The sequence below is a fragment of the Rhipicephalus sanguineus genome, chromosome 3 (genome assembly GCF_013339695.2).
Source record: "Rhipicephalus sanguineus isolate Rsan-2018 chromosome 3, BIME_Rsan_1.4, whole genome shotgun sequence".
NCBI classification, from domain to species: domain Eukaryota; kingdom Metazoa; phylum Arthropoda; class Arachnida; order Ixodida; family Ixodidae; genus Rhipicephalus; species Rhipicephalus sanguineus.
In genome coordinates, this window is record NC_051178.1 from 199,269,646 (window position 1) to 199,294,636 (window position 24,991).

At 43.8% G+C, this 24,991-nt stretch overlaps 1 protein-coding gene across 1 annotated transcript; it reads left to right on the forward strand.

The window, feature by feature from the left end:
• Positions 1–312: 312 nt before the first annotated feature.
• LOC119388048 (nicalin-1) lies at positions 313–15,235 on the forward strand. Its single transcript, XM_037655663.2, has 14 exons — positions 313–624; positions 1,367–1,557; positions 1,655–1,799; positions 3,279–3,373; positions 4,467–4,550; positions 4,667–4,770; positions 6,377–6,465; positions 7,529–7,653; positions 8,729–8,919; positions 9,806–9,926; positions 10,636–10,802; positions 10,896–10,949; positions 11,069–11,147; positions 14,439–15,235. Exons 1-14 carry the CDS (start codon positions 450–452, stop codon positions 14,499–14,501), a joined length of 1,683 nt encoding a protein of 560 aa, XP_037511591.1. The 5' UTR covers positions 313–449; the 3' UTR covers positions 14,502–15,235.
• Positions 15,236–24,991: the final 9,756 nt, after the last annotated feature.

A 24,991-nucleotide genomic window follows, 5' to 3' on the forward strand; every position in this document is an offset into this window, starting at 1 on the left:
AGGCTCGTGTGTCCACTCTTGTCATTTTCTGTTACTCTATGGCAGAATGGCCTCGAGCGTTCTTTATTTATTTATTCGCCCCCCACCGGGCAGCTCTGTCGGAGACGTCGACTGCTGGTTATAACGGAAACAATACGGTACTAACAGGTCAATCCATGGCGAAATCCACAAAAGATTTCTGCTTCGGGCATATAAATTTATTTTTGCAAGGGAGTTAGTGTGCTATTTTAGCGCAGTGAGAGCCTTGCCAGAGAGCATTATATTATAAACGTAGAGATAACTTCGTGCGACACCGCTTGGAGTGCTGCGGTGCTCGCTGCGGCTGCTGCAATTTCCTGGCGAGGGGTTTCGGTCCAACTTTTCATTAGTTAATCCTGCGGAAAAAGCTTTAGGTGTTTTTCATTCTCTACTTTCCTCATTCCTCTCAAAAGTAGCGGCACTGCTTCGAGATGTTCTTGGACGGAGCTGAAGGGGTGTTCGAGTTCTTGCGAGGCAACCTGCCTTTTTACGTGATCGTTTTCGTGCCACTTCTGATCGTCATCTCGCCGGTCACCCCCGTGCTCGGATCGCACGAGTTCACCGTCTATCGCATGCAGCACTACGACCTGCAGGGAACCGTGCACGGTGAGTCGCGTGCGGGAGGCGCCCAGTCGCTCGTTCGCACGCCGCACTGTCGGCGATTTTCTTTTCAGGGACGAATCGTCGAACACGAGGGTCGTGTGAACCTTTGCAGGAAAGTGTTGAAGGGTGTCTAAAATATTTACTTCCTCTTTACGGGCGCACCCGAGCTCTTAAGTGCGCCATAATCTCACCTGTGTGTATCATCGCTTCGTTGACTGCTGCACGTGGTTCTAGAAATGCACGAACTGGTGGCCTCTTGCACGTAACTTAGGTCGGACGTGCCCCGTAGTACGGCATGAGGCAGGTGACATCGTCCTTATATTTAACGATCACATGTTTTCTTCAGAACCTCGCGAAACTCGTGTCGAGAACAGCAGTTATAGAGATCAAGTTCACTAACTGGCTGTACTTTATACCATCTTCTTCATTTTTTTTTTCGTATCGTGGGGATTTTAAAATGTGTGGTGCTAAAAATGGCCAATTTTCGTGTGTTTGAGGTTGCCCAAAATTGTAGGCCATCCTTAGCAAGAATTTATCCAACGATGGCCCACAGTTTTATGAGTACCCTTCATCTGCTGGCTTTGGAGCTGGGATTTTTGGAAGGCATGACTTCAACAGCTTTGAATGTTTACTTCGATCACAGCATGCATGCAGATTCTGAATACTCGCAAACCATGCCACATTGGCAGCATTTTTATTCGCCATGAACTGCATTGAGCAACAACCCACTTGTCTCTCCTTTCAGGCTCTAGGAGTTCTGTTGTGAACACTGAAGCTAGAACGTTACATTCATCATCTTACCACAGAAAAGTTGTCATAGCACGGCTTGCTGACCTCACTCATGGGCAGTTCAACGAAGTTATCCAGCAAGGGGCAGCTGGTGTTCTTATATTCTTGCCACAAAACTTCAGTGACGTTTCTCCGGATAAGCTAAAGGTAATGACTCTTGCATGTCTATACGGGTACACAAGTTACGTGTGAGCATTGGAAAGATTATTTGATATTGTGTGTGTGGTTTTCTTTTATTTTCCAGGCTTTGATGGAGTTGGAACATGCACTGCAAGAGGATGCTGTGCCTGTACCAGTATACTTTGCGTATGAGACAGATGAACTGAAAGACATGTACAAAAGTGTCCAGAGGACGTCTGATAATGGCAGAACGACCAGTGTTGCACAAGGTACAGAAACGCAGAAGATGAAATGTTAAGAATTTGTAGCAAGAAGCAGCCAGAGGTATTGTTGGACAATGCCATTTCATGTGGACAGAGCATACTTCTATCCATAAAGAAATGGTCTTTCCTTGTTGCACTCACTAACATCACAATTATCATGCGCAAGAAAGAGGTAATTGTCTCATGCACTTCCTTTACCTTCCATGAGAGAGGGCAAGGCTATGGGACATGATAAAGAAGTTTCGGCAAAGGAGGAAAATTACAGTAGTGGGCTTTTATTGTTCAAAAAAAACCTCCTAGTATGCCTGTACTTGCTAGTGTGCCATGGATGCTTGAGCTGATTATGTATTTTCTGGTTATATTATATACTTCAATATATATGGCATATTCTATACTTTTCTGGTTCGGAGTTCTCATCATTAAAGCTTTTTATATCTCAAAACTTGTGAATTACCATTATATTGCCTTTTCTGGGATGTTGCTGTGACAGAGCTTGAGTGCTTGTAAGATTGCATGGTGTGCTAAGTGTTACATCAATAAGAAGTTGGGAGAACTGGAGAAAATTTGTTGTGCGGGTGCAAATCTCTGTATCAAACAACTGAACAGCTTATTGCAGTCGAACTAAACCAAAGGCCACTGTAGGCTTGTTTGGCATTTAAGTGGGCAGTTATAGCTTGGTGTGACTGTAAAGCGAAGTCACTTGTCACTTCACAGCCTTGTAAAATAAGATTCTTTGGTATTTAGTGTCAGAAGTGTTTCTTACTTATTTCTTATTTAAACTGCAATAGTGTTTTCAAGAAATATTTGTTGCAATTGTTGTTTACCCTTAAGAATTTGTCTCTAAAAGTGTATCAGTGGTATTCTTATGCAATGGTAGTGATTTGTCGCAATGTTGTAGTTGATAAGAAAGGATACTTCTGGAATGGTGGAAATAATTATTGTATATTATGACATTTATGCATGTTTTATATCATGTTCATTTTGGGAGCCATGCTGTATTGCCAAAGCTATGCGTCATTGCTACCTTTCTGTGATTATATGCTCCCTCATTAACATTATCTTTTAAAGGGTAGATATTTGATCATTAAGGTTCACTGCCTTCCTGTTGAATTCACGTTCTTGTCATAGTAGCCACAGTAGTATTTCATGGCTTGTTAAAGTTTATGTAACATGAAATATCTGCAAATATTATCTGCCTTTGATATTTTGTTTCTTTTGCAGGTAATGATGGTTCATAAACACATGTGTAACTGTAAACAAGTGTGAAATTTCAGCTATGTGGGGTGGTGCTGTTTTTTGCATCTTTTGAGGTTACTCACTAGAGCAGACTTTTCCAAGAGCCGAGCCATGGTACAAATGGACATAGTTTTCAATATTATGGCTTGCTGGGTTTAAGGCAAAAGTACGAACGATTCTATCAGCTAGTTAGATGTTCGCACATTTTAATGCACGTGGAAAACTGGCACTTTTTGTTCTCTTCTGCAGAGCTGTGGGGCATGCTAAAAGCAAGTGGATTTCAGCTGGTGATCTCTGGAAGTCAGGCCAAAGTGATTACCGACATTCAGCTTTTCAATATTCAGGTAAGTTCGGCAATAAACAGATAATGCTTGATCTCAGGTTTAACCCGTTCTTTTATTAAAAAGATAGATGCGATTTTATAAAGAGTACCCTTCATTTCTCTCGGACTGCTTTCATGATGACTGCTGATGATGCGAAATTCTACTGAATGGTGCAGCTATCAGCACTTTGTTTTATTGAATGAGAGTAGGCAAATGAAAGTGTGGGTTGTGACAGCTCCCTGTCAAATATACCTTTTTTATGACAGCCTTTGCATGTTGCCATCTGTATAGGCACACATAAAGATTACAACGTTGCACTCACCTTCATTTTTTTAAAAAAGTAAACAGAGGAGCCTGTCATCATTATCAATTGAAAGATTCTCCTGTATATTGAATGACATGATATAAAAAACAAAGATATATAAAGAATATTGTATAAGTTAAACTTAGAATATTAGATGAAAATGTAGCAGTGCAAGTTCGAAAGTCCTCCATGAAAAGTGTCATTTGAAATCAGTCTGCTGTTGTTGAAAGTCGCACAAGTATGCTTCATGTTAACGCACAAATGGATGCACTCTCATTTATGCACATTGTTGTGCATTCGATATTCAACACTTGAGCTTGTGTCTTCAGATCTTTTTAAGTGTAATCATGTAGTCACAGATTCGTGTTCTACTACTGCTTTTTATCTCGGCACCTTGTGAAGTGACAAGGGTCAACGTGGGTCATGTAAATGCCGTTTTTGCTGGAGGCGCTGTGTATGGTGGAGAAGTAGCTGTATATGTTGTTGTGGTGGCACATATGTGCTGAAGAGGACACCCACCTAATTCAAATAGGAAGTGCTTGGTGTAAGCAGTGCTGAGGAGCGAATGGGTGTCAATGCATTGTAAATGTTAAGGATACATTTGGTACTCAAGTTCGGTACTAAGTGCATGTATATGAGCAATTACTTACACCTCCCATGAACCACTTTGGTGCATGCATTTTTTCTTCTAACGGCACATTATCTGCATGTCTCATTTCTCAGAACTCGTTACATTACTTCTAATAGACTGATAGTTACCTGTTCTGCACATCACGGAATTTGTCCCACTCCACTTCTTATTTCTTTCAGGGAAAGCTATCTGGTTTTGGCGTTGAAGAGCAGCTTCCAACGGGTGTTATTGTGGCCCACTATGACTCATTTGGAATTAGTCCGGTGAGTTCACTTTACACTCGGTTAAAGAGAATACATACACACTGCCAGCATAGTTGCCATGCCTTCTGACTTTGCACCTACCATCTTGTGCAACTGTAGTACCCTTTCCCTTGCAGGCCTTGTCTTTTGGTGCAGATTCCAACGGTAGTGGGGTTGCTGCCCTCCTTGAGCTGGCCCGCCTATTCTCAAGGTTGTACACGAATTCGAGGACGCACCCGCAGTAAGTAGAGCAAGGAGGATAAAAAGTGCCAGTAGATTCTAGTTCAATGCCTTAGTCTTTAGGAGCTGAAATTTTCGTGCATTAGTTTTGTGAGTAATTTGTGCAGCTTCCCAGCCCAGTGAGTTTCCCTACACATGGCCCCCCTTTCATCAATGTGGTGTATACTATGTTTGAAGCAAAAATTAATTGTAGTGCTTACTTGTGACACTGTCACATACGCTTTCTTTCTAAAAGGCCAAGTCAACTGTTCTGTTGTGGCTAGAACTTGTCTTTTGTGATTTTATGGGCTCAGGTGCATCGTACCCTTACCTACAGGAGCCTGCTTTTTTTTTTTTTTCCGAGATATCATTCTTGCCATATAGGGTCTTGCTAATGATGAGCTCTGGCTCCACTTGAGCATGTGAACCGTCACCTTTCACCTTCCAATATCAAATGAATGCAGTCAAAAAGTAACTAGTCACTAGGAAAAAACCAGTGTCATACTCTGTGAATATGTGAGACGGGGCTAAGCGGCAATTCATTACTATGTGCAAAGCACAACAGACAGACAAAGTACGAGAAATGCGACGAAAACTGGTGCTGACTTCCAGCTGATGATTATACATTGACCACACATAAATAACCCAGTACACATGATCATAAACTAAAAGAGCCAGTGCATGATGGCAAAAAACCACACCCTCCTCTGTAGACTAAGGTACGTGAGACAAGCAGGCAGATGCCTTAATATGAAATTGCAGAAAAACAGCCTCAAAGTGAAGAAAAGGAGAGAAGGACTCTTTCGTGTACTTTGTAATCATTGAAGCTGCGCTCATTTATTTGAAAAGATGCCAGTAATAGCTGTATGTGCATGTGACAATGCAAGAATTATATTTAAGCCAGAGCTATTCCAAGAGGCAACTGTACTGGTAGATCTTTGGTTGCTTTGACTGATAATGAATTGGCTTACCTAGAATTTCCAGAATTACAGTCGCCTGCACAGGGCACACTGTCTTGGTTTGTTGTTTCCAAGACATGAATTTTCTTGTATTTTTGTCACTATGTATTGGCTGTATTAGTTTTTGATAACATGTACTCGCTAATTATTTATGCATGCTTTTTGTAATAACATTCATTCGGAAGTTAATGCCAGTCTTCGCCTCGTTTTTCATAATTTGTCTGTTTGTGGTGCTGTGCACATTGTAATTTTACTGAAGTTTTTTTTTTTACTTCAGCGATGCTGCAGAGCTTATGCCTTTGTCTCATCATTGTTGGTGCTTAACTAGCTTGTGTGTCAACTGTAACAGTTGGCAAGTTGTGCTACTTTCAAGGGGAAGATGCCCTTGCTGGGTGTGACTATTGTTGCATAATACGCATTTGCCTTTAGAAGTACACGTTGCTGGGCTAGTCAGTTCATGTTCAAGTACAAGCCACAAAAGTATGGCTGTAACACAACTTGCCAACTATACTTTTGTGACTTGTACTTGAGCATTTTCCTTTGATTTGTCCCTCTGCTGGTGTAGTTACTTAGGCATGTGATATCTTTGATTGGTTTATGCGAGTGCATGGAGCATAAAAATGGTGCTCGTGAAAAAGTAAAGCATCTCTTCTAATTGGAAATTTCCAGCTTCAATCTTGTTTTTCTGATTTCTGCTGGAGGCAAGTTCAACTATCACGGAACAAAGAAATGGATAGAGGACAACATTGACAGCACAGGTGAATACTCTGCGATTATGCACAAGTTTACACTATATCATTCCGAGTTCCCTTTCTTTCGCATTTTATTTGTTTTCATCTTGCACATTTCATAAAGTGGTGTGCGGCATCCCTGAAATTGTGCGAGCCTTACAATTATTAGGTTCGTGTTTGATTGATGTCAAATGTTATTTAATCCAGGGGATGTGCCCCTTATGGGTAATGCACTGCACGCATAAGTTACAAAGAGTGTGCTTTATGAGGGAAAAAAAAGGGAAAGTATGGAGGTCAGCATTGGAAAACATGTATAACTTGCCCCCTGCACAAGTAGTAACACTAAGGGTGGACCCTGAGATGTACCTTCTGAAATTTTAGTGGCAATCACCCTGGGCACTTCCATTGTCTAATGAGCGTTGAACTCTGTTTGTTCTAGGAGTAAAGTGAATGCAAGCTGCTATGCACAAGTCACTTTGCTGTAACTTGATGCTAAAGGGGAAGCATTGAAGCATGCATATGCATTGAAATATTGTATTCAGTAAATGACACTGATGTGGCTTGAGAGTGGGCAGGGGACATTTATTTAGTTTTGCATAGATGCTGTGAACTGCTCTGCTATCATGGGTTCTTTATAAACAAAAAATCCGAAGCTCTTTGACATTACAATTGATTGAATGATCTGTTTAAGATCCTAAAGTAAGATCAGGTTAATAGTAAGTCTATATTGAAGTGAACCAGATTAATCTTGGCCATCCAGGTTGTGACCAAATGCACAGTACATGAGCATTTTGCAGTCTCTTCTTTTGAATGTAACAGCAGTTGGGAATTAAACCCATGACTGGCATATTCAGCTACGGAACACCACGTCCATTGAGCCACGCCAGCAAGTGTTCATGTTAAAAAGAGCGTATTGTATTTGTCTTGATGCCACTGTTACTATGGATGCATGCACAGGAACTGCTCAATCTTGTTAATCGGTATGTAAATGTTAAACCCATTAAACGAATCTTTAACTCGAAACACTGAATATGCTTGCTGTTTAAGCCTCATTGGGTTTCAGCTCACTCTCTTACTTCTGTCATTACAGAGGGAAGCCTATTGGCTGACTCATTGTTTACAATGTGCTTGGACTCTCTTGGAAGTGGGGATGACCTCTATGTTCATGTGTCAAAGCCTCCAAAGGAAGGCAGTGCAACCTCCAAGTTATTCAATGTAGGTATTTTTCATATGTTGGGAAGAACACTTTCAGTCCAATCATTTTGAACTGTTATCAGACTTCTAATCATACTTCTTGCAAATGTGATGCTGGCCAAATATTTGGTTACATAGCACAGCTGGAGAGGAAGTGCAACAATTTTTCTTCTTTTTTAAAAAAAAAGTCACAGTTTCGCCACAAGGGCGAAGCAATGAATGCGATAGCAAGAAAAGCGGCCTGTGATGGACGCGCTGCTATGCTGCAAAAAACATCTGCCCCCCGGCAGCAACTACTGCGCGAGCAGACAGCGAAAGGGCAAGGTTCTCCCTGGGCAAATATTAGAAGAAGCGAGCAAGCTGGCCGGTGACTTTTAAATGCGCCCATTGTGCTCCTCGCGTCATCTCGCTGGTAATGAAGAAACGCTTATAAGCGCCTGCCGTCTCAGATTCCTGCCAGCGGTAAAGGGTGTGTATATAACGCTCGCCGTTAGCTACCTGAAGGATCTGTGCTTTGTGGTGTAGTGGTTAGCGCCACGCGCTGCAGAGAGAGAGGTCGCTGGTTCAATTCCGCGCTTCGGAAGCATTTTTCTGGATTATTTTTCTTTGGAACTTTTATATATATATACATACTTATGCATATATGGTGCATGACAGAGGCGGCAAAAACCAGCTGAGACTGTCCATATAATTGCTATCTCAATAAAATAAAGTTGTTTGACAAAAGAAATAAGATATGTGGTATTTTACAGTTTATGCTGTAAGGCCTGTAGGCAGGGTTTTTTTGTTTGGCGAGCAAGTAGTGTGACATGTTTTAGCCACTGTGCATAGTGCTTTGCCAGTTCCTGAAAACATTAACAAGTTTGTCCCACATGCCTGCTATGACATTGTGATAGGAAGTTAGGGGGAGGGGGGGCAATATTCGTTAAGCTACATTTCTTCTTGTCTTAGGTTTGTCCCTGCTTTCTTGTGCCTTTTACTGTATGCAAAAGTTGCAATATCAGTCATGATCTCCCAAGAATGTTTTTGATTTATAGCTGCAAAGTTCATATTAGTTGCGTAGCAGTGACCTTGTTGTCGGTGCAAATTCATGTAGGAACTGCAGAAAATGTCGGAGACCCTTTCACCTACTACGCGGGTGTCGATGGTGCACAAAAAAATCAACCTGGCAGATGAGACTCTGGCCTGGGAGCACGAGCGCTTCAGCATGCGTCGCCTGCCAGCTTTTACCATCTCTCATCTCCCCAGCCATCGGTCACCAAGCCGCAGTTCCATTTTCGACACGCGGTAAGACCGAAGTTCTTTGTCAAGAAGACATGTCGTGTGTTTTGCCACTCTCACTTTGTACTTGACTCAGGATTTATAAGTCTTGGTCAATAATCAGATGAAAATTGGAAGTCTTCTTAAACACTGCAAATCATGTAGTGCTGCCTGCTTTCTCTCATGATGATAAAGCAGTGTGTTTCACTCTTAAAGGTAGCATTGTTGGATCGTAGTCTGTCATACATTGTACATTTATAAATATATAGTTAAAAATTGTTTATTGCTGCTTGCTCAGGACCTTATTACAATACTACAGTTGAGTTTTCTGACACTATACTAAACTTACAGCATTTTTTTTTTTTTGTATTGTGCTTGCCATTTATGTGCATCTTACTTTTGTAAAATATCTTAGTTATGACCCATCTTGTCTCTCGCGTTTTACATTGTTGTCCAAGGCTAGATGGACTATGTATGCTTGCATATTAGCTTTGATACCAATAATATTTTGTCAAGATTTAATAAACCCCTAATAGACCAGTTTCACTACAGTGCCGTTGCCACAAGGCATATACATTTATTCGAAACCTTACAGACTGAGAGCCAATTAGGACTAGGAGCATATGTTTGTGCCATGACGAAATTGCTTACCTCTCGAGGTCAGAAGGCAGTGAGATGAAAGTAAGGATTCTGCAACAGGAGCTTCGCTTGCTGACAGAGCTCTATAGGAGTGCGCGATTCTGTCTAAGCGATTTCCATTTACCTAGATTTTGCTGTGTTCGTGTACCCGTACACGAAAGTAGAGCTCTATTTCCTCACTTACGTCAGCAATAGCCTTGCATTTTAGTCATTTTTGGTTTGTTTGGCTTGACTTGTGAGCACGTCACTGATGATAATCTGGCGTTTCCTCCAGAGACAAAGTTGAAAAAGACAAGTTGGCTCGGAATGTGAAGGTGATCGCTGAAGCCTTGGCTCGCATCCTCTACAATGTGACAGACAGTGAAGAAAGTCTGGAAGTCTTCCGTGAGAGCCTGGTGTGTGTCAAATACGCATTTCTTACTGAATACCTCACTGCCATGCTGCCCCAGTTAACTGAAAACAGTTGTTTCTCATTTGTTCATCACAAACTTGTCTTTTTGTGGTCACCCAGTTGCTAGCTGCGTTGCATTGCGCATGTCAAAAATTTGTATACCATGCCAACTTTGCCAACTTCATATTTACCTCTGCCTAGAAATGAGAAAATATTCTACACTTGATTCGGTATTTGTAGGTGGTTTTTCCTCTTTACTATTTGTATGTATTTGAGAGCAGGCCCAGTTTGTGAATGCGTTTACTCTTCTCGTCTTCCCTTTACTGCTTTCTTGTAACCTTGTACAGGGGCATGACCCTAAGGAACAAGAAAAGAGCAGAGTGGGTCAAGGAACAAACGGGTGTTCAGGACATCTTAGTCAAAATCAAAAAGAAGAAACAGGCATGTAGCATGTAGCGCATGCTACAGGCATGTAGCGCATGTAGCGTGAAGGCAAGACAACGGCTGTTCATTAAGAGTAACAGACTGGATTCCAAGAGAAGACAAGTGCGCAAGGGGGAGGCAGAAAGTTCGGTGGGCAGACGAGATTGAGGAGATTGCGGGGATAACATGGCCGCAGCAAGCACAGGACCAAGTTGATTGGCGAAACGTGGTAGAGGCCTTTGCCCTGCAGTGGGCGCAGTCAGGCTAATGATGATGATGATGATGTACAGGGGCTACAAGAGGACTACCTCGGTGCCTGGATTGACACACTGTCGAGTCAGCCACGTGGTGCCCAACTAATGGCAAAGGGCAAGACACCTTTGGTCACCATGCTCGAGCAAGCACTCGCACGGCACCTCAAGGAAGTCCGGCTGTCGGCCTTCCGGCCAGACAAGAGGTGATGCTCCTGCTTTCTTCTCTTCAGCTGTAGAGTGCATTAAATGTAGAGTGCATTAAAACTAAATTTCTTGTTGTTTGCATCTGGTTTCAGGGATCCTGAAGTTGTGTTCTACGATACTCCAGTTGCTGTCATGAATGCTTACAGGTTAATGCACATTTTTCTCGTGTCAGTGCACTAAATTTCTGTTAGCCTGTGGGAATACGCGCTACACTAACACTTGGCCCAAGTGAAACAAATTTTCTGCTTTCTCTGTCAATTTGCAGCGTCAAGCCAGCCGTGTTTGACTTGTTTTTGGCAGCACTTATTGGTGCCTACCTGGGAACTGTGTACCTTGTCATCGTGGTAAGTTCTGCTTCGTCAAAGCTTTTTAAAGTCTCAGCTCAGAAGATGATCAGCATAGTTGAAAATTAAGTTTGGCAGAAAGATACCGGTGTCTGAGTTCCCGCATCACATTGCACATGCTTGATGATTAGTATGTTCTATTTATGCAAATACAGCCGATAAATGCTGGTTGACATTCCTACAGCTTTGTTATTAAAGTGCCTTTCCTGTTTAGAGCTGGCAATTACCATATTTCAGTTAACCCTTTGTGGGTTTGCCTATATTTTTGACACGATCATATAAAAACCGGCTGTGGCATATTCATAGTAGCGACAAACAAATAGTATAAAACAAATTTCATCAAAATCAAGCCAGTAATTTACTGAAAAAAACATGGTTGATCCCTTCGTCATAGGAATCGGAATAACACGAAAGTAAAACTTGTCCTTACAGAAGTAGTAGAATGTTTGTTATACATTTATATGAGAGAGTTTGCACAATGTATATAGATGTCTAGCAGCTATAGCACAGTGTAACGTCGATGCACCCACTTTGATGCTTAGTGGTTCATCTCCATCCCAACGACTAACGTACACGTTCAATGATTGAACAAACTCTTGTGGTAGCTGTAGTAGTTAACGGTGAAAGCATAATCAGAGAACGAGGTGCGATAGCCAGAAGAGCGTTGCATATCGGACGCAGAACTTGGTCGCCATCCCGCGGTACATTAAAGTGTGATTGAACACCACGGCCGGACTAGAGGGAAACGCAAAGCGTGTCGCGCCACCCCTGTAGCCCGGCCGCGATTTTTCTGGGAGGGGAGGGGAGGGGGGGTGTAAGCGGGGAACGCGGTGCTACAGCCAGGTGAGGCAGGTGCGCGTCGCAGAGGTATTCTCGGTTTGGATTAGCATGATGCTATGAGCGAGACCGATGCTTTTACAACGCTTGGGCTAAGATCGCCACCTCATGGTGTGTTAAGGCATTGACAAATTGCAATTCTATTGAAAACGTGCCGAATAGGACGGACGTTTAGTAACAAGCGTTGCAGGTGCTAATCGCAGAGGCTACAGTAATGACGAAATACTTTACTTTACCGCTCATAGAGGGCACCACCACCCCGCCGACCAAGAGCACTGTGAGAGGAGAGTGTGAGATATAAAAGGTGCCTTTGTAAAGCATCTAGAGTCTGTGACTGTGGCGCAGTGGATAGCGTGCCCAGCATCTGTTCTTGCGGACCGAGCCGTCGCGGGTTCGATGCCCGTTGGCGGAACTTTGTTTCTTTGCCATCTGATGGTGTACATTTTTTCAACGTCATTTCCATGACGGAAATACATCACTGAAGTCTTGGTGGACCCTGGCATAAAACATTTCGTGTTAAAAGAGTGGGACATACATGTTCCACTGACTGATGAGAGTGTTTTCAAAAAGTGGGAAAGCACTGTCCCACTGTCTCATGAAGGCACCATCTCGAGATTGCATCAACGGGTATTTGGGATGAAGTGGCCGAAGCAAGTGTCACAGAGTATCGCTTCTTAGGGTGTGCTGAGGAAAGTTGTGGGGATCTCATTTCAGCAGTAGAACACTCCCTGCACGTGCGCTTCTTGTGAGCCATCATAGCGCTGTGGTCTGTTCCTGTAAAGCTTACTTCATGTAAAGCTTATTTCACCACATGCTCCAACAATTTTTTGTCCATTTGCCTGTTCTTGCTTTGGCTGTCGAAATTGTAGAGTACAGCTGTTGTCCCTGAATATGCGCCTACTTTTGAAGAGGTATATGATATCAAGACAAATATTTCCACTAACCAATATCCGCAATTACGCTGAGTAACGAGCGTGGCGATATCGCAGGGGAGTGTTTCGATACATGTATCGGTCAAGTTATTCCGCAAGTTTACAAAAACATGTAATGACTGGAAGCTAAAATCGCCTCTCTGAAAAACCAGAAAAGGAGGAAATTATCCGGTATTTTGATTGGTAGGTTCTTTCTATCTGGAAGAAGATTCAGAAGCTATCGTAAAAAATTGATGTCACTGTAAATTCGATGTCACTGTAACACTACTTCCGCCCTTCGAAAGCGTGGTAAAAGAATTTTCCTTGATATTACGAAGACTTAGGTAAGATATGAGTGACATATCATTGCGCTAATTGCAACGGGTGATGCGGGAGAAAATTTTTCCTGCAGACGGAAAAGTGTGACGTATGTGTCCCACTGTTGCACAAAGGGTTAATGATACCTGGCACTTGTTTCTTATTTTCTCATTTAATAATTATGAAACTGTTGTCACAGAATGTTTTATGGAGGCTACATTGTCTGCGAGGTGTGAGACTAAAAGAAAAGCACACACCACCATATGTGTGTGTCGTGTGTGCATGCACACACATGAGGAGGGGTGTGATTGGCACAAACATCAAAGGTGTAGGTGGTGCCATTTGAAGCTGCTTCATAATTCTGAGTTGCAAAAATTTCTAATGGCCAGCGAAGGAGTTGATGGGACTGGGTTAGTGTTTCACACTTACGGGACAAATGGCGAAAGTGCAGAACACACATGGCAAAGCACGAATGTGGCCTTTACTAAAGCCTTTGCAACTTGTTGGCTTGGCTTGTCCAATGGATGGGATGCATTTGATGACTACTAGTTGACTTAATTTCCTTACCTTCGGTTTTGAGGCAACGCTAATGACTTATCAGGAGAGTAACATTGCTCCTTCACTTTTACTTGGAGACTGATTTAGCATGCAGCCTTGCAGATGGGCTTTAGATTACTAAAAAAAATTTTGTCATCCTTTTAATGTAAGTATGGACGAGTAGCAGGAGTTCCTAAGGCTGTTTGACAATTGGTCAGTGGCTGTTTTTTGCAGGTCATCCGATCAGGATAATTCAAAAGAAACAAGATGTCACATGCGCATTTAATAATGCTGAAACATATCAGGCATATTGCCATCTGTACAGCACTTATTATTTCAAATTTTCTGTTGGGTGAAATGTTTTTCTTGCAGTGATCCTCTGGAGGCTAGCTATTGCTTCTATTTTTAACCTTAGTTTAATTAATTATGTACTCATAATAATGCCACCATTTCAATCTTTCATAAATCAAGATTATGTTGATTGTTATAAGAAAAATGGAACAATTTAGTTGTTGTTTATGTGATGCATTGTTACTCGCAACTATGGTTGTTAAAATAGACTGTGTCTGTCGTATTTTGAAGTGCAGTACCCTACTTCAGTACTAGGCATATACTGAAGCTTGATAGTATTTGATTCTAGTTCGGAGAATATAGGGGTTGCTTACTTTTGGTTTGCTTTGTCCCACAGAACTTCCACCACGTACAGAGGGTTGTGGGCCTGTTCTCCCAGCCGAGGGCGAAGGTGAACTAAGTGCACGACCACCGACACGTTTGGTTCCGATGCTGCTCTTCCATTCTTGCCCGACACCTTCATCGCATAGACTGCTTAGAAAAGGACCAGTGTCAATGCTGGCAACTTTCTTCAGAGACTCTTCATGCTTGAGGACATGCCTGTGTGTTCATCAATTCATCCGTACCTGTTGAAGCACCTCACCGTAGCACCGTCATAGCTCCATCACGTATCGCAGTCTTTCACTTCTCATTGTGTGTTCTAGCAGCTGCCATACGCATGAGTTGTTTGGTTTCTAATGGAATAGTGAAGGGGATCGTCTCTGTCTGGGACAGAGCTCTGAAAAGTGCCAGCTTGCATTGTGCCACACTTGGGGCTGTGTGCTGTGTGTGAATGGTTCCGACAGTGTCGTAGCATTGTTGCCTTTTTCAGCCACCCGTCATGCCTTTTTGTTGATGTGGTAATTGTAGGATGTGTTGTTTCTGTTTGTGTACTGCCCGGTTGTAAATAGTAATGTATATACACACATTTTTTGCACGCTTAGGAGGTGTCTCGTAGTAGATTGCAATGGAGTGGGACCCAAAGGTAGACTATTAAGAACGCTTGTTGGTATCGCATGGTCTGGACTTAATTGATGTACGGTCCATTTGTTTGTTGCCTCAGGAGTTGTGAAACAAGTGTCTTTGTTGGCTTTTTTTCCTCTTTTTTTTTGTGAGCGCCGTACGTACTGGTTATTAAATTACTCTGAATGTTGCTGTGTGTGTATTCTGTCATGCCTCTCGACGAAGTAGATGCCTCATTCTTGCAAAAACAAATAGGCGACTGCTAAGGTAGATGAACTAGACTGAAGTGTTTTCATCTGGAATCATCCCTTACTGTAGTGGCAGGATGAACGATGATTAATTGTCTAACGTACGCAAACGGCTTTTACTAAGGCAGCATTATAGGGAGGTGTCCCAACCAGGGGTGGATCCAGGTTTTCTTCAAGGGGGTGCAGGGATCGGTCTCGCATTGAGGTTGCAATTGATGATTATTTAGCACTGATGCTCATGATCAATAATAATGTATTTGTTTGCATTCCAACAACATAGTTCATGATGTCATGTTTCATATGGTAGTACATGGTACTGCGCACACACACTTCAAGGGATGTGGACATCTCCCTGGATCCATGTATGGAACCCCCCCCCCCCTTCTCGTCTCTGCAGCTACTGTCATTACCACCTCGGTTCTAATGCGGTATCAAACTTCCTGGCAGAGTAAAAGTGAAGACCTGCGTGCTCCTAACACTACCTTTATATGTTCTCTGCCTTTTGCCTTCCTTGCCTGCAAATGGTGTAACTAGGAAACTGAACTTTTATTTAGGGCCTGAAATTGTTGTAAAAGTCGCCGAACATTGATGAATATAAGGAAACGTGAGAGAGTGAAATTTACATGGCTACAGCCATGCACCAAAAGGGATATCGAAGTTATAGAAACTGCATGCATCTAAAGTTAACAGCTTACATGAATTTGCTTGAATGGTTTTGCAAAAGTCACACTCGCAAGTTATCTGTATATTTTAATGGTGCATTTAATGCACTGCAATTTTGTCCACTATAGGTTTACAAAATTGTGATATTGTTTTTCGTTGCTATGTTAGATTTGTAAGCTTTCTAGTTTTGTTTGCTAAAATTTTGAGATTTTCTGCAATTTTTGTTTCATAAGACTAATGGCTTAAATATCTGCTTCCTTCATTAATAACTAGATTTTATCTTTTGAATTCAACAAACCACATAATATTCGGCATAGTAGCTGCCCAGAAATAATTTCGTTGTTCCTGTGTATGGATGGGGGCCCGTGAGCCAAAGACTCTTCTTAAAGAAGGCACAATGTGATCCCACTATCCATACATTCACAGACACCACCACAACGTAAGCCACTCTTCCTGTGCACTTGTTGCTTGTTTGCTTGTCCAACTTACCTCTATTTTGCACTAGAAGCAGTATGAATGCCTCATACAGCATCCATAGGGCTCTTTGGCATCTACGTATGGGCCTTCTTATTGCCTCTTTCAGTAACAATAAAGAATTTTTAATACAAGTGTATATTTCATCTAGCGCAGTCGAACCCGGATATAGCGAATTATCTTCTTTATCGAACATCCCATTGAAAATTCAATGCTAAAGTATTGCACTGCACTACGCGCACATCGAACTCCCGTCAACCTCCACATTCGATATGCTGAACGCTGCGACCCCGTAAGTGCGCTGCGTCATCAGAAATATTCATGTCGACGAAACGGCATTGTTTTGTGCGGAATTGTCAAACAAGCCATCGATACTGAGGGGCAGTGCAAGCTGCGTGCCTCGAAATAGGGATGGCTCGCGCAGCAGCAAGGGTATTAGTATTTGCGCTCCATTCTCGTGGATTGCCATGATGGATAGGCAATACAGATTTTTTTATAAAAATCTTAAGACAGTAAGGCTCCTGTCTTTTTCTCACACGAACTCCACATCGGGCGGAAATACTTTGCCGCAGTTAAAATGACATTGATGCGACGAACGAAAACTCATTATTTAACTTTTTTGAATTAATGACTTGAGAGCAGAAGTTGTAGTGCGTGTCAATTTATGGCATACCCACTTTTTAGAAAATACGAAAGTTGCGTGTAATTAGAGATATTCGTCATGGAATTTTAAGGCCGATACCGAAACTGACCGCGCCCAACGTTACTAGACCGCGCCCAGCACGCAAAAAACGCGACCGCTCTGTTACGTCAGACCGGAACTACACGTGACAAGAAAGTGACGAAATTTGAATGAAGGCGCGTCGCGTTCGTATCTTTTCGTGAAAAGTGGTAAGTCATGTCACTTGCGGCAGCGGATCGCCTTACCTTTGCGTGTAGTCTTTTGTGCTTATCTGTTTATTTCGAGCTGTGCACAAAAAAAGAAAAAAGCGATGTCCATCTTTTCTTTCTCTGTGAAGCATAAAACTCTGGGGTAGCCGCTGCGGCGCTTCTTGCAGACAGGGGAAACAGATTTTCGCGCCTGTTTATACTTTAAGAAAGAAATAGACAAGCACCACACATCGGACTCAAACAATAAGCTGTTTACTTGTGTATGTCGGAATGCTTGCCGATTTTCCTGAAGAGATTCTGCTTCGGCGCGTCTTGATTTAAATTTCGTCACTTCGTTGTCGAGGGCAGTTTCGGTTTGACGTAACAGAGCGGTTGCGTCATGGGTTGCGTTCCCTGCGCTCCGGGCGCGGTCAATTAAAATTCGATGATGAATATCTCTAATTACGTGCAACTTTTGCGATTTGTGCAACTTTTGCGAAAAGACCATGCGCTCTAGGAAAGGTCTACCTGCTGTTCATTAGTGATAGTCGTGTGTACATACGACCTGTATTTTCTCAAGACTAAGGGCTAATTAATGAACTAACTTTAATTAGCCAACTTTTTAATTCTTGCTCGAATCGGTAAAATAATGACTTTATGTTGTACCTCGCCTCATGCATGTAACCTCAGAATCAAGCATTTATTTTTTGTTGAAATCTGCCTGGTTGTTTTCCAAGAAAAAGAAGCCACAGTTTCGCCGCAAGGGCGAAGCAATGAATGCGATAGCAAGAAATTGGAATGTCACGCGAAGAACGAGAAGCAGCTCGATATTTGCAGCGCGTCGCTGAAGCACAGAGAAGGACGCCCGAAAAGAACGCACAGGCATGCACAGGGCAAGCGTGAACTAACAACTGTCGCAGCTATTACGTCTTTGTGCTTGAGCAACGCGCTGCAAGTGTCGACAATATAGAGTGAGAACTGGGGCCTCAGAAAGCTTGGGGATCAAGGAGCTTGCGAGCCGCCAAGGCGCATCCGCATAACCCAAGCCACTCTTGGGCTCTTGTGCTCGCGTTGGCCTAAGACGCAAAAATCGAAAACTAGCGTGGGTCAGATGCTCTTAAATCTTTCTTTTCCCTTTAAACTTCGCCGCGTGGAGTGACCCCCTACGTGTCCTGCCACACGGGGCGTCTGATGCAAGGTGTGCCTGGTGTGCCCAGTGTTCTCTGTTTTTTTTTTCTTCCACATCACGAGTAGGTAGAGAAGAGGTCCAATTTGTCGTGCGCGTCTCAAGGGCAGTTTTCACAGTGAAAGAAAATTAGAAGCGTTGCGTTTCCAACTGTCGAAAATGGAGAATCAGACGCTCTTAGATATTTCTTTTTCTTTTAAACTGCGGCGCATGGAGTGACCCTGCGTCTCATACCACACGTATATATGATGTAAGGCGTGCCTAAAGTCCCTACTTTAGGCGTGCCCGGTGTTCTTTGTTTTAAATGCGGAGGATTTCTTAGTAGCACCTGCGGCGTCGGCGGCGCCGTCCACACCCCCACTGCGCATGCTCGGCTCGTCTCGTGCCGGCAGCAAGCCTCTCCCTCCTCCTCCTTCCCTCCCTCCTCTCCCTCGAACGCGGGCGGTGCGTACAGTAAAACCTCGGTGATACGAATCTCGCGGGGTCACCGAAAATATTCGTATCATCCGAAATTCGTGTCACCAGAAAACATGGAAAATTAATATGCGACAACAGAAAGCTGGCGTATGTTTTCATTTATTGTTTCTCAGCGGCGCAGCAACATCATGAACAACCGTTCTGAATGATTGTCAGTAATGTTTTTTTATGTCAACGATCATACATGTACTCGTAAATATGCGGCGCGTGCGCGCGTGTGTAATTAATCAATCGTGTACTGTGACCCATGACACCCAGTAGCCCCTCCCAAATCTTAGTACGTTTTTTTTGCATGACACGAGAGCACTGTGGCGAAAGTGACTTATGGAGCGCATTGCACGCGATTGAACGCCAGAAAATTTTAGGACCGCTGTCCTTCGTTGTTATTACTTTCTTATCGCGGCGGTGTTTTGGATGTTTTTCGGGAGATTTACGGCCGTGCCCACCTAATCGGGAGGTTTGCTCAAAATTCCGAAATATTATGTGCAAATCGGAGAGTTGGCAGGTGTGCGTGTCCCCAGAAGTCGTGCATGTTGACGTTGCTAGACCTAGCTCCTTCGCGAAGACATGGCCTGCATCTACGTGGAAAGCATGTGTAAAAAGTGTGTCGACTTGGGCTTGTTGGTTTGTCATTCTCGTAAACTGTTCCGCGTGAAAGACGTAGACAGGGAACACAAAATGACACGCACATATCGACAGCAGCACACGTCGACGCGTTAGAAAAAAATCACAGCATATCCACGGAGTGAATGATGATGAGTGGGCGAAGCTGCGGAGGTTCATCGGTAAACCGTGAATCTTCCGTGAATTCTGCCCAGTACATCATCACCGACGTGAGATCGGGCGCGTTTATACTAAAGGTTCGATGAGAGTTATGACGACTTGCAGCTCACTTTAATTTTGCATGTACGCTGTGAATTTTCATTGTTTAGAAAACCATTGCTTTAGAAAACATCTGGCGTATTTCGTTAAGCAGCTGGCGTCTTTTCGTTTTGCTTTAGAAACATCTGGCGTTCTTTCGTTTTGCTTTTAGAAAACATCTGGCGTCTTTCGTCGGTTTATTTCATCAATCAACGGCGTTTTGAACAAAATTTTTATTGTTTAATCACGCACAGGAGAAATCTCACCAGGCACTACCTTGGAGGTAAACAATGGCTGCTAATGGGAATGAGAGACAGAAGAAGTCGGCTTTTAGCTAACACTTACACTTCTACTTCTACTAACGTTTCCTACTGGAACGTGCCAATGGCTGCTAATGGGGAATGAGAGACAGAAGAATTCGGCTTTTAGTTAACGCGCACGCTGCGAATTTTTTATTGTTCAACAACGCACAGGAAAAATCTCCCACCGGCACCACCTTGGAGGTCAAGATCTGGTACTAGCGTTACGACTGGTTACGCACTACGACTACGAGGGACGAACGGGTGCCGCTTTAAGGAGCTTCGCCCCTAAAAACAAAGAGAGAGAGCGCTACGTTAGCATCATCTGTAATTTAAACGCGAAGGTACATGAATGCGCATTGAGGCCTCCAAGATTCGCGCGCACAGTCTCGGAGGTTACGACGCGCCGCTGATGGCCTGTTCTGAGAAACTGGCGGCGCTGCGCGCATGACCGCGCGTGATTGCCTTGTCTTCCGCGACAGCACGGGCAGGACCTGTTCGTACCTTCGTGGTTGCATACGTTCGTATCAAACGTCACCAGGAGAAAATCGGTTCGTAACAACCGTACTTCATTACATTGCAGGCTAATGGGTCTTGGCCGGGACCACAGAAAAATTCGTATCACCCCGAAATTCGTACGAGCCGTGATCGAATCACCGAGGTTCTACTGTATATAAGCGGCGGAGCGCGCGTTCGGAATTCAGTCAAGGGCGTCTTTACTTGGCTTTCGCTTGACTTGACGCTTTGCTTGACTCGAGTAGATGCGATGGAAGCAACAGTACCTTCAATCAGCGTCCCATCACTCGTTGAAGGCAACGTTACCCCACCCTCACCGTCGTCGGCGTCAACAACAGCAAGCAACGCAGAAGACAAGGCTGCGAAGAGACGAGCATACGACGCTGAACGCAAGCGTTTGAAGCGAGCTGCGGACCCGGAACTTCGTGCACGCTGGAGCCGTTCAAGTCGTACATGGTGTGCGCATCGTGTAACAATTAAGCATTCTCAAACCATACCCAATTACGCAACATTCACGCGATACCCCCACCACTCTGCGACGCATTTACTCGAGTTCCCCCCGTGGGATTTTTTTTCCCCTTACACATCACGAGTGGGTGCAGAAAAGGGCCACTTTGCCGTGCGCGTCTCAAGGGCAGTTTTCAAATTGAAAGAAAATTAGGAGCGTTGCGTGATAGAAAACACGCTCAAGCTCCTCCGAGCTTTGTTACCACCAGCGGTAAATGGTGTATATAAATAGCTCGCTGTTATGGCGCATGCATGGAGCATAGTTTACCAATAAAGAAAAAAAAAATATGGGGCATGTTTGAGTTGTCTAATGCAGCAGGCTGGGAAACGAGGGGTCGATGGTTCGAATCAACGGTTCTAAAAACGTTGGTTCGAATACCAGGTCGGGTGCTTCGGAATTTTTTTCTTCTGCTTTATTTTTCTTTGTGCCTTTTTATATATATATACATACATATACATATCCGGGGCATGACGGCGACGGCAAAAATAGGCCGAGAAGGAACGGAAACTTTATTGTCAAATCAATGAAATTTGAGTCCGGCGTCTTTTTAGTGGGCCTGGGCACCCACCGCGGACGCGGTTCCGAGACCTTGTCTCGAAGCGGCTTCCTCGGCATGCTGGACGGCCCAGAGTTGTGCTGTCAGGTTCGAGCTGAGCAGTGCGGTCTTCCAGCGCGAGCGGTGGCTGGCGGTGGAAGAGACGGATGAGTCGGCACTGTTCGACATGTCTATTAAGCCCTGACACTCCCACAACATGTGGCTAAGCGTGGCAACCTCGCCACACGAGCTGCATCTGTTTGTAGTGTAAATATCTGGATACATGGCGTGCATGAGTCTGGGGTTTCTGTACGAATCTGTTTGTAATTGTCTGTAGTGTACCGCTTGCGTCCTGTTTGTGTCCATATATTTGCTATCGTAATAAAACAAAAGCGCGCGAAACACGCCAAATATGAAATAGACGCGCGCTCGCGCGCTGCTACTCCAGCGGCCACCTGCTATATCTCCTGGGCCACCACTTGCAACACCGCTGGGCGAGTCGTGTTGCACCTGTGTTCTAATCACGGACACGTAGTCACGCCAGAGTTGTGACGCGCCTTGTAGCTGCTAACTAGGACGCTGATATTTCAGTGTAGTTTCCTTGCCCGGTGCGTGGTGTCGATATGTCGCAATCACGTGTGGTTAGAACACCGTTCAAGGAGTTCAAGGCATGCGATAAACTGAAATTTGTAGTATGCCTTCCTCGAGCCAGCTATCTCTTAAATAAATAAATAAATAAATGAATAAATAAATAAATAAATAAATAAATAAATAAATGCACTTACACCTCGATATAACGAAGTCGGTAAAATAGATAATTTACTTCGTTATATCGAAACATTGTTAAAATGCCATTTGACCTTTAAGCAAAATAGCAAAATGAAGTCACGAAAGCCTTGCTTCCTTTTTTTTTCTTTGTGCCACTTCTCAGCATGCTTTAAATAAAGTTCTTCGTACGGGAAGTGCCAGAATAATGCTTGAATGATACGGCAGTGCAAAAGACTAATTTTGATAACGCGAAAAAAATTATGTTCTTGAACCTGATACCCGGGGATGGCGGCTTGATGCTGCGCCGGCGAAGAAGTCATCTTCTCAGCGGCTGAGCGTCACGCGTGAACCCGAAAAAAAAGAAAATACAGGTCCAACGCACTGTGGTAATATTGGAGAAGCGCTTAAAAAACTCGCTTGCAACTCAAAGATATGACAACTGGACCCAGCGGAAGTTCCAATCTATCGCCTCGATCTTCCGCTGGGGCAGCGCTGAAACTTCGTTATACTGAGAATTTCGTTGTATGAACTCCTCTATCTAGATAGATAGATAGATAGATAGATAGATAGATAGATAGATAGATAGATAGATAGATAGATAGATAGATAGATAGATAGATAGATAGATAGATAGATAGATAGATAGATAGATAGATAGATAGATAGATAGATAGATAGATAGATAGATAGATAGATAGATAGATAGATAGATAGATGTCTGGCGAATGATAGAAGTGGATATGAGAGTTGAACCACATTGCGGAGCGGGCATCCACACGTCTGCGACCTCCATCGATCTGGCGACGAAGGTCACGGAGGGATTTCCAACCTCTGTATAGAGAGAACGTAGTAGATCAAGCGGAGGTAATGAAGGGTCAGACGGATTCGACTGATAGAAATTCGCCGAGGGAATCGCTTCCCAAAGCCTAGCTCGTCGCCTACGGTATATCAAAAGCGTCGGGTCCGCGTGCTGAGCGGATATTTGAAGCGGCGACGCCTGCAGCGGGCCACACCATGCAGGAAAAGGAAGCGTGTTCCCTCTCGACGGTGTTATTGCGCGCATTATTTCTCCGGGAAGAAGTCTCGTAACACGCTTTCAGAAATGTCGTCTTCGCTAATCTGTGGTTCGAAAAAGAAAAGAAGAACCTCGCCTAATACCGATCTTCGCAAAAAACTACCGTGGCTTAAAACAGATTGGTGCTGGTGCTTCCTTGCCTCGCATCTCTCGTGCTGTTGTTCCGGCGTCATCTATAGATAAGCGCTCGCTCCGAGCCGAGACGGAGAAATCGTGCAGATAAGCGGAGCCCTTTATCAGTCCCGCCGTACGTTGTTTTGACCCGACGAAAGACGTTGTCTATCAAATGCAGCATCTCGACAAACAAGACGGAAGGGCAAGGATCGAGCGAGGCTGCTGTAATCGAAAATGACCACGAGCGGGATTGCTTGAACGACGAATGCAACGACGAACAGAGAACCTTTATCGTCGATCAAATGCATCCCTACACTTGGTAGATTACATGCGGTGTTTTCCCTTCCTTTCAAGCAAAGCTTGCATTGCCTCAAGTGTCGGCGTTGTAGGTGTGACCGGAACAAAACCCGGCGCCCTCGAAGCCCTCGAAGGTGCGCCGGTCGCATGCGTATTTGTATACGCGTCGTTTTACAGTAATTGATGGCGACAAGGTCGTGGGCTTGTCGACAATCAGCCGTTCCTGATTTGATCTTTTATCGAAATTATCGATGCGACTCGTCATTTGACGTTGCCACATTTCATTGCTACCTGAGTATATGAACGCATGACCTTCGTTGAACAGTTAGGAGGGAGCATTGCATAATGCAATAGAAAGAAAGAGCGAAAATAAAAGAGAAACAAGGAAAGAAAAGGAAATATTAGGAGCCCTTCCTGTATCGGGAAAATAAGGGAAAGTGAAGCTTGGTGTGTGCGTGCCTGACCTAATATTTTTCTTCCTTCTTTTTCTCTCGCACTGCTCAATGCTCCCTCCTAACTTTTTCCTTCCTCCAAGCCGGGAATTCGACCTTCACCCACAGCGGCTCTCGCATAGTTTAAGCTCGTCCTCTTCCAGCAGTGCGGATAGTTGGGCTTTTCGGTTGTACATACTTCAAGGAACAGCGCAGAAAAGAAGAGGACAACAGAAGAAGACTTCCAGCGCAAGGCCATCGCCGATATTGGTACCTCAGGCACGCACACGCCACGCTTCGCTAGCTCCAATTTTCCTGAAAGGGTAAGGGTTCCTGAATTTTTTCATTAAACAATGCAGGATTTTGAAGATGTCCCCTGCGAAATATGTATCACGATTCTAGTTCTTGAGCTAGATTACTCGATGTAGTGGATAGTAGTTGCACAAGAACTTCAAACGGATAGCCGACTGATAAACTAATATTCACTGCATTACTGCTAAGTTAGTTACTTAACTGCTAATCCACGTAATATGACCTTGAATCTATCCTGGTCGTGTAGCAGTACTGCAGTTCAGTGGTTCTCAGCCGTGGATATTTCGGGGACCCCTCGTGGACCAGTGGAAGTG

Coding starts and splice junctions, on each gene's coding strand:
- LOC119388048 (XM_037655663.2), top strand. CDS start 450: ATGTTCTTGGACGGAGCTGAAGGGGTGTTCGAGTTCTTGCGAGGCAAC. Junction 1,558..1,654: donor TTTCTCCGGATAAGCTAAAG/GTAATGACTCTT, acceptor TTTATTTTCCAG/GCTTTGATGGAGTTGGAACA. Junction 10,950..11,068: donor GCTGTCATGAATGCTTACAG/GTTAATGCACAT, acceptor GTCAATTTGCAG/CGTCAAGCCAGCCGTGTTTG.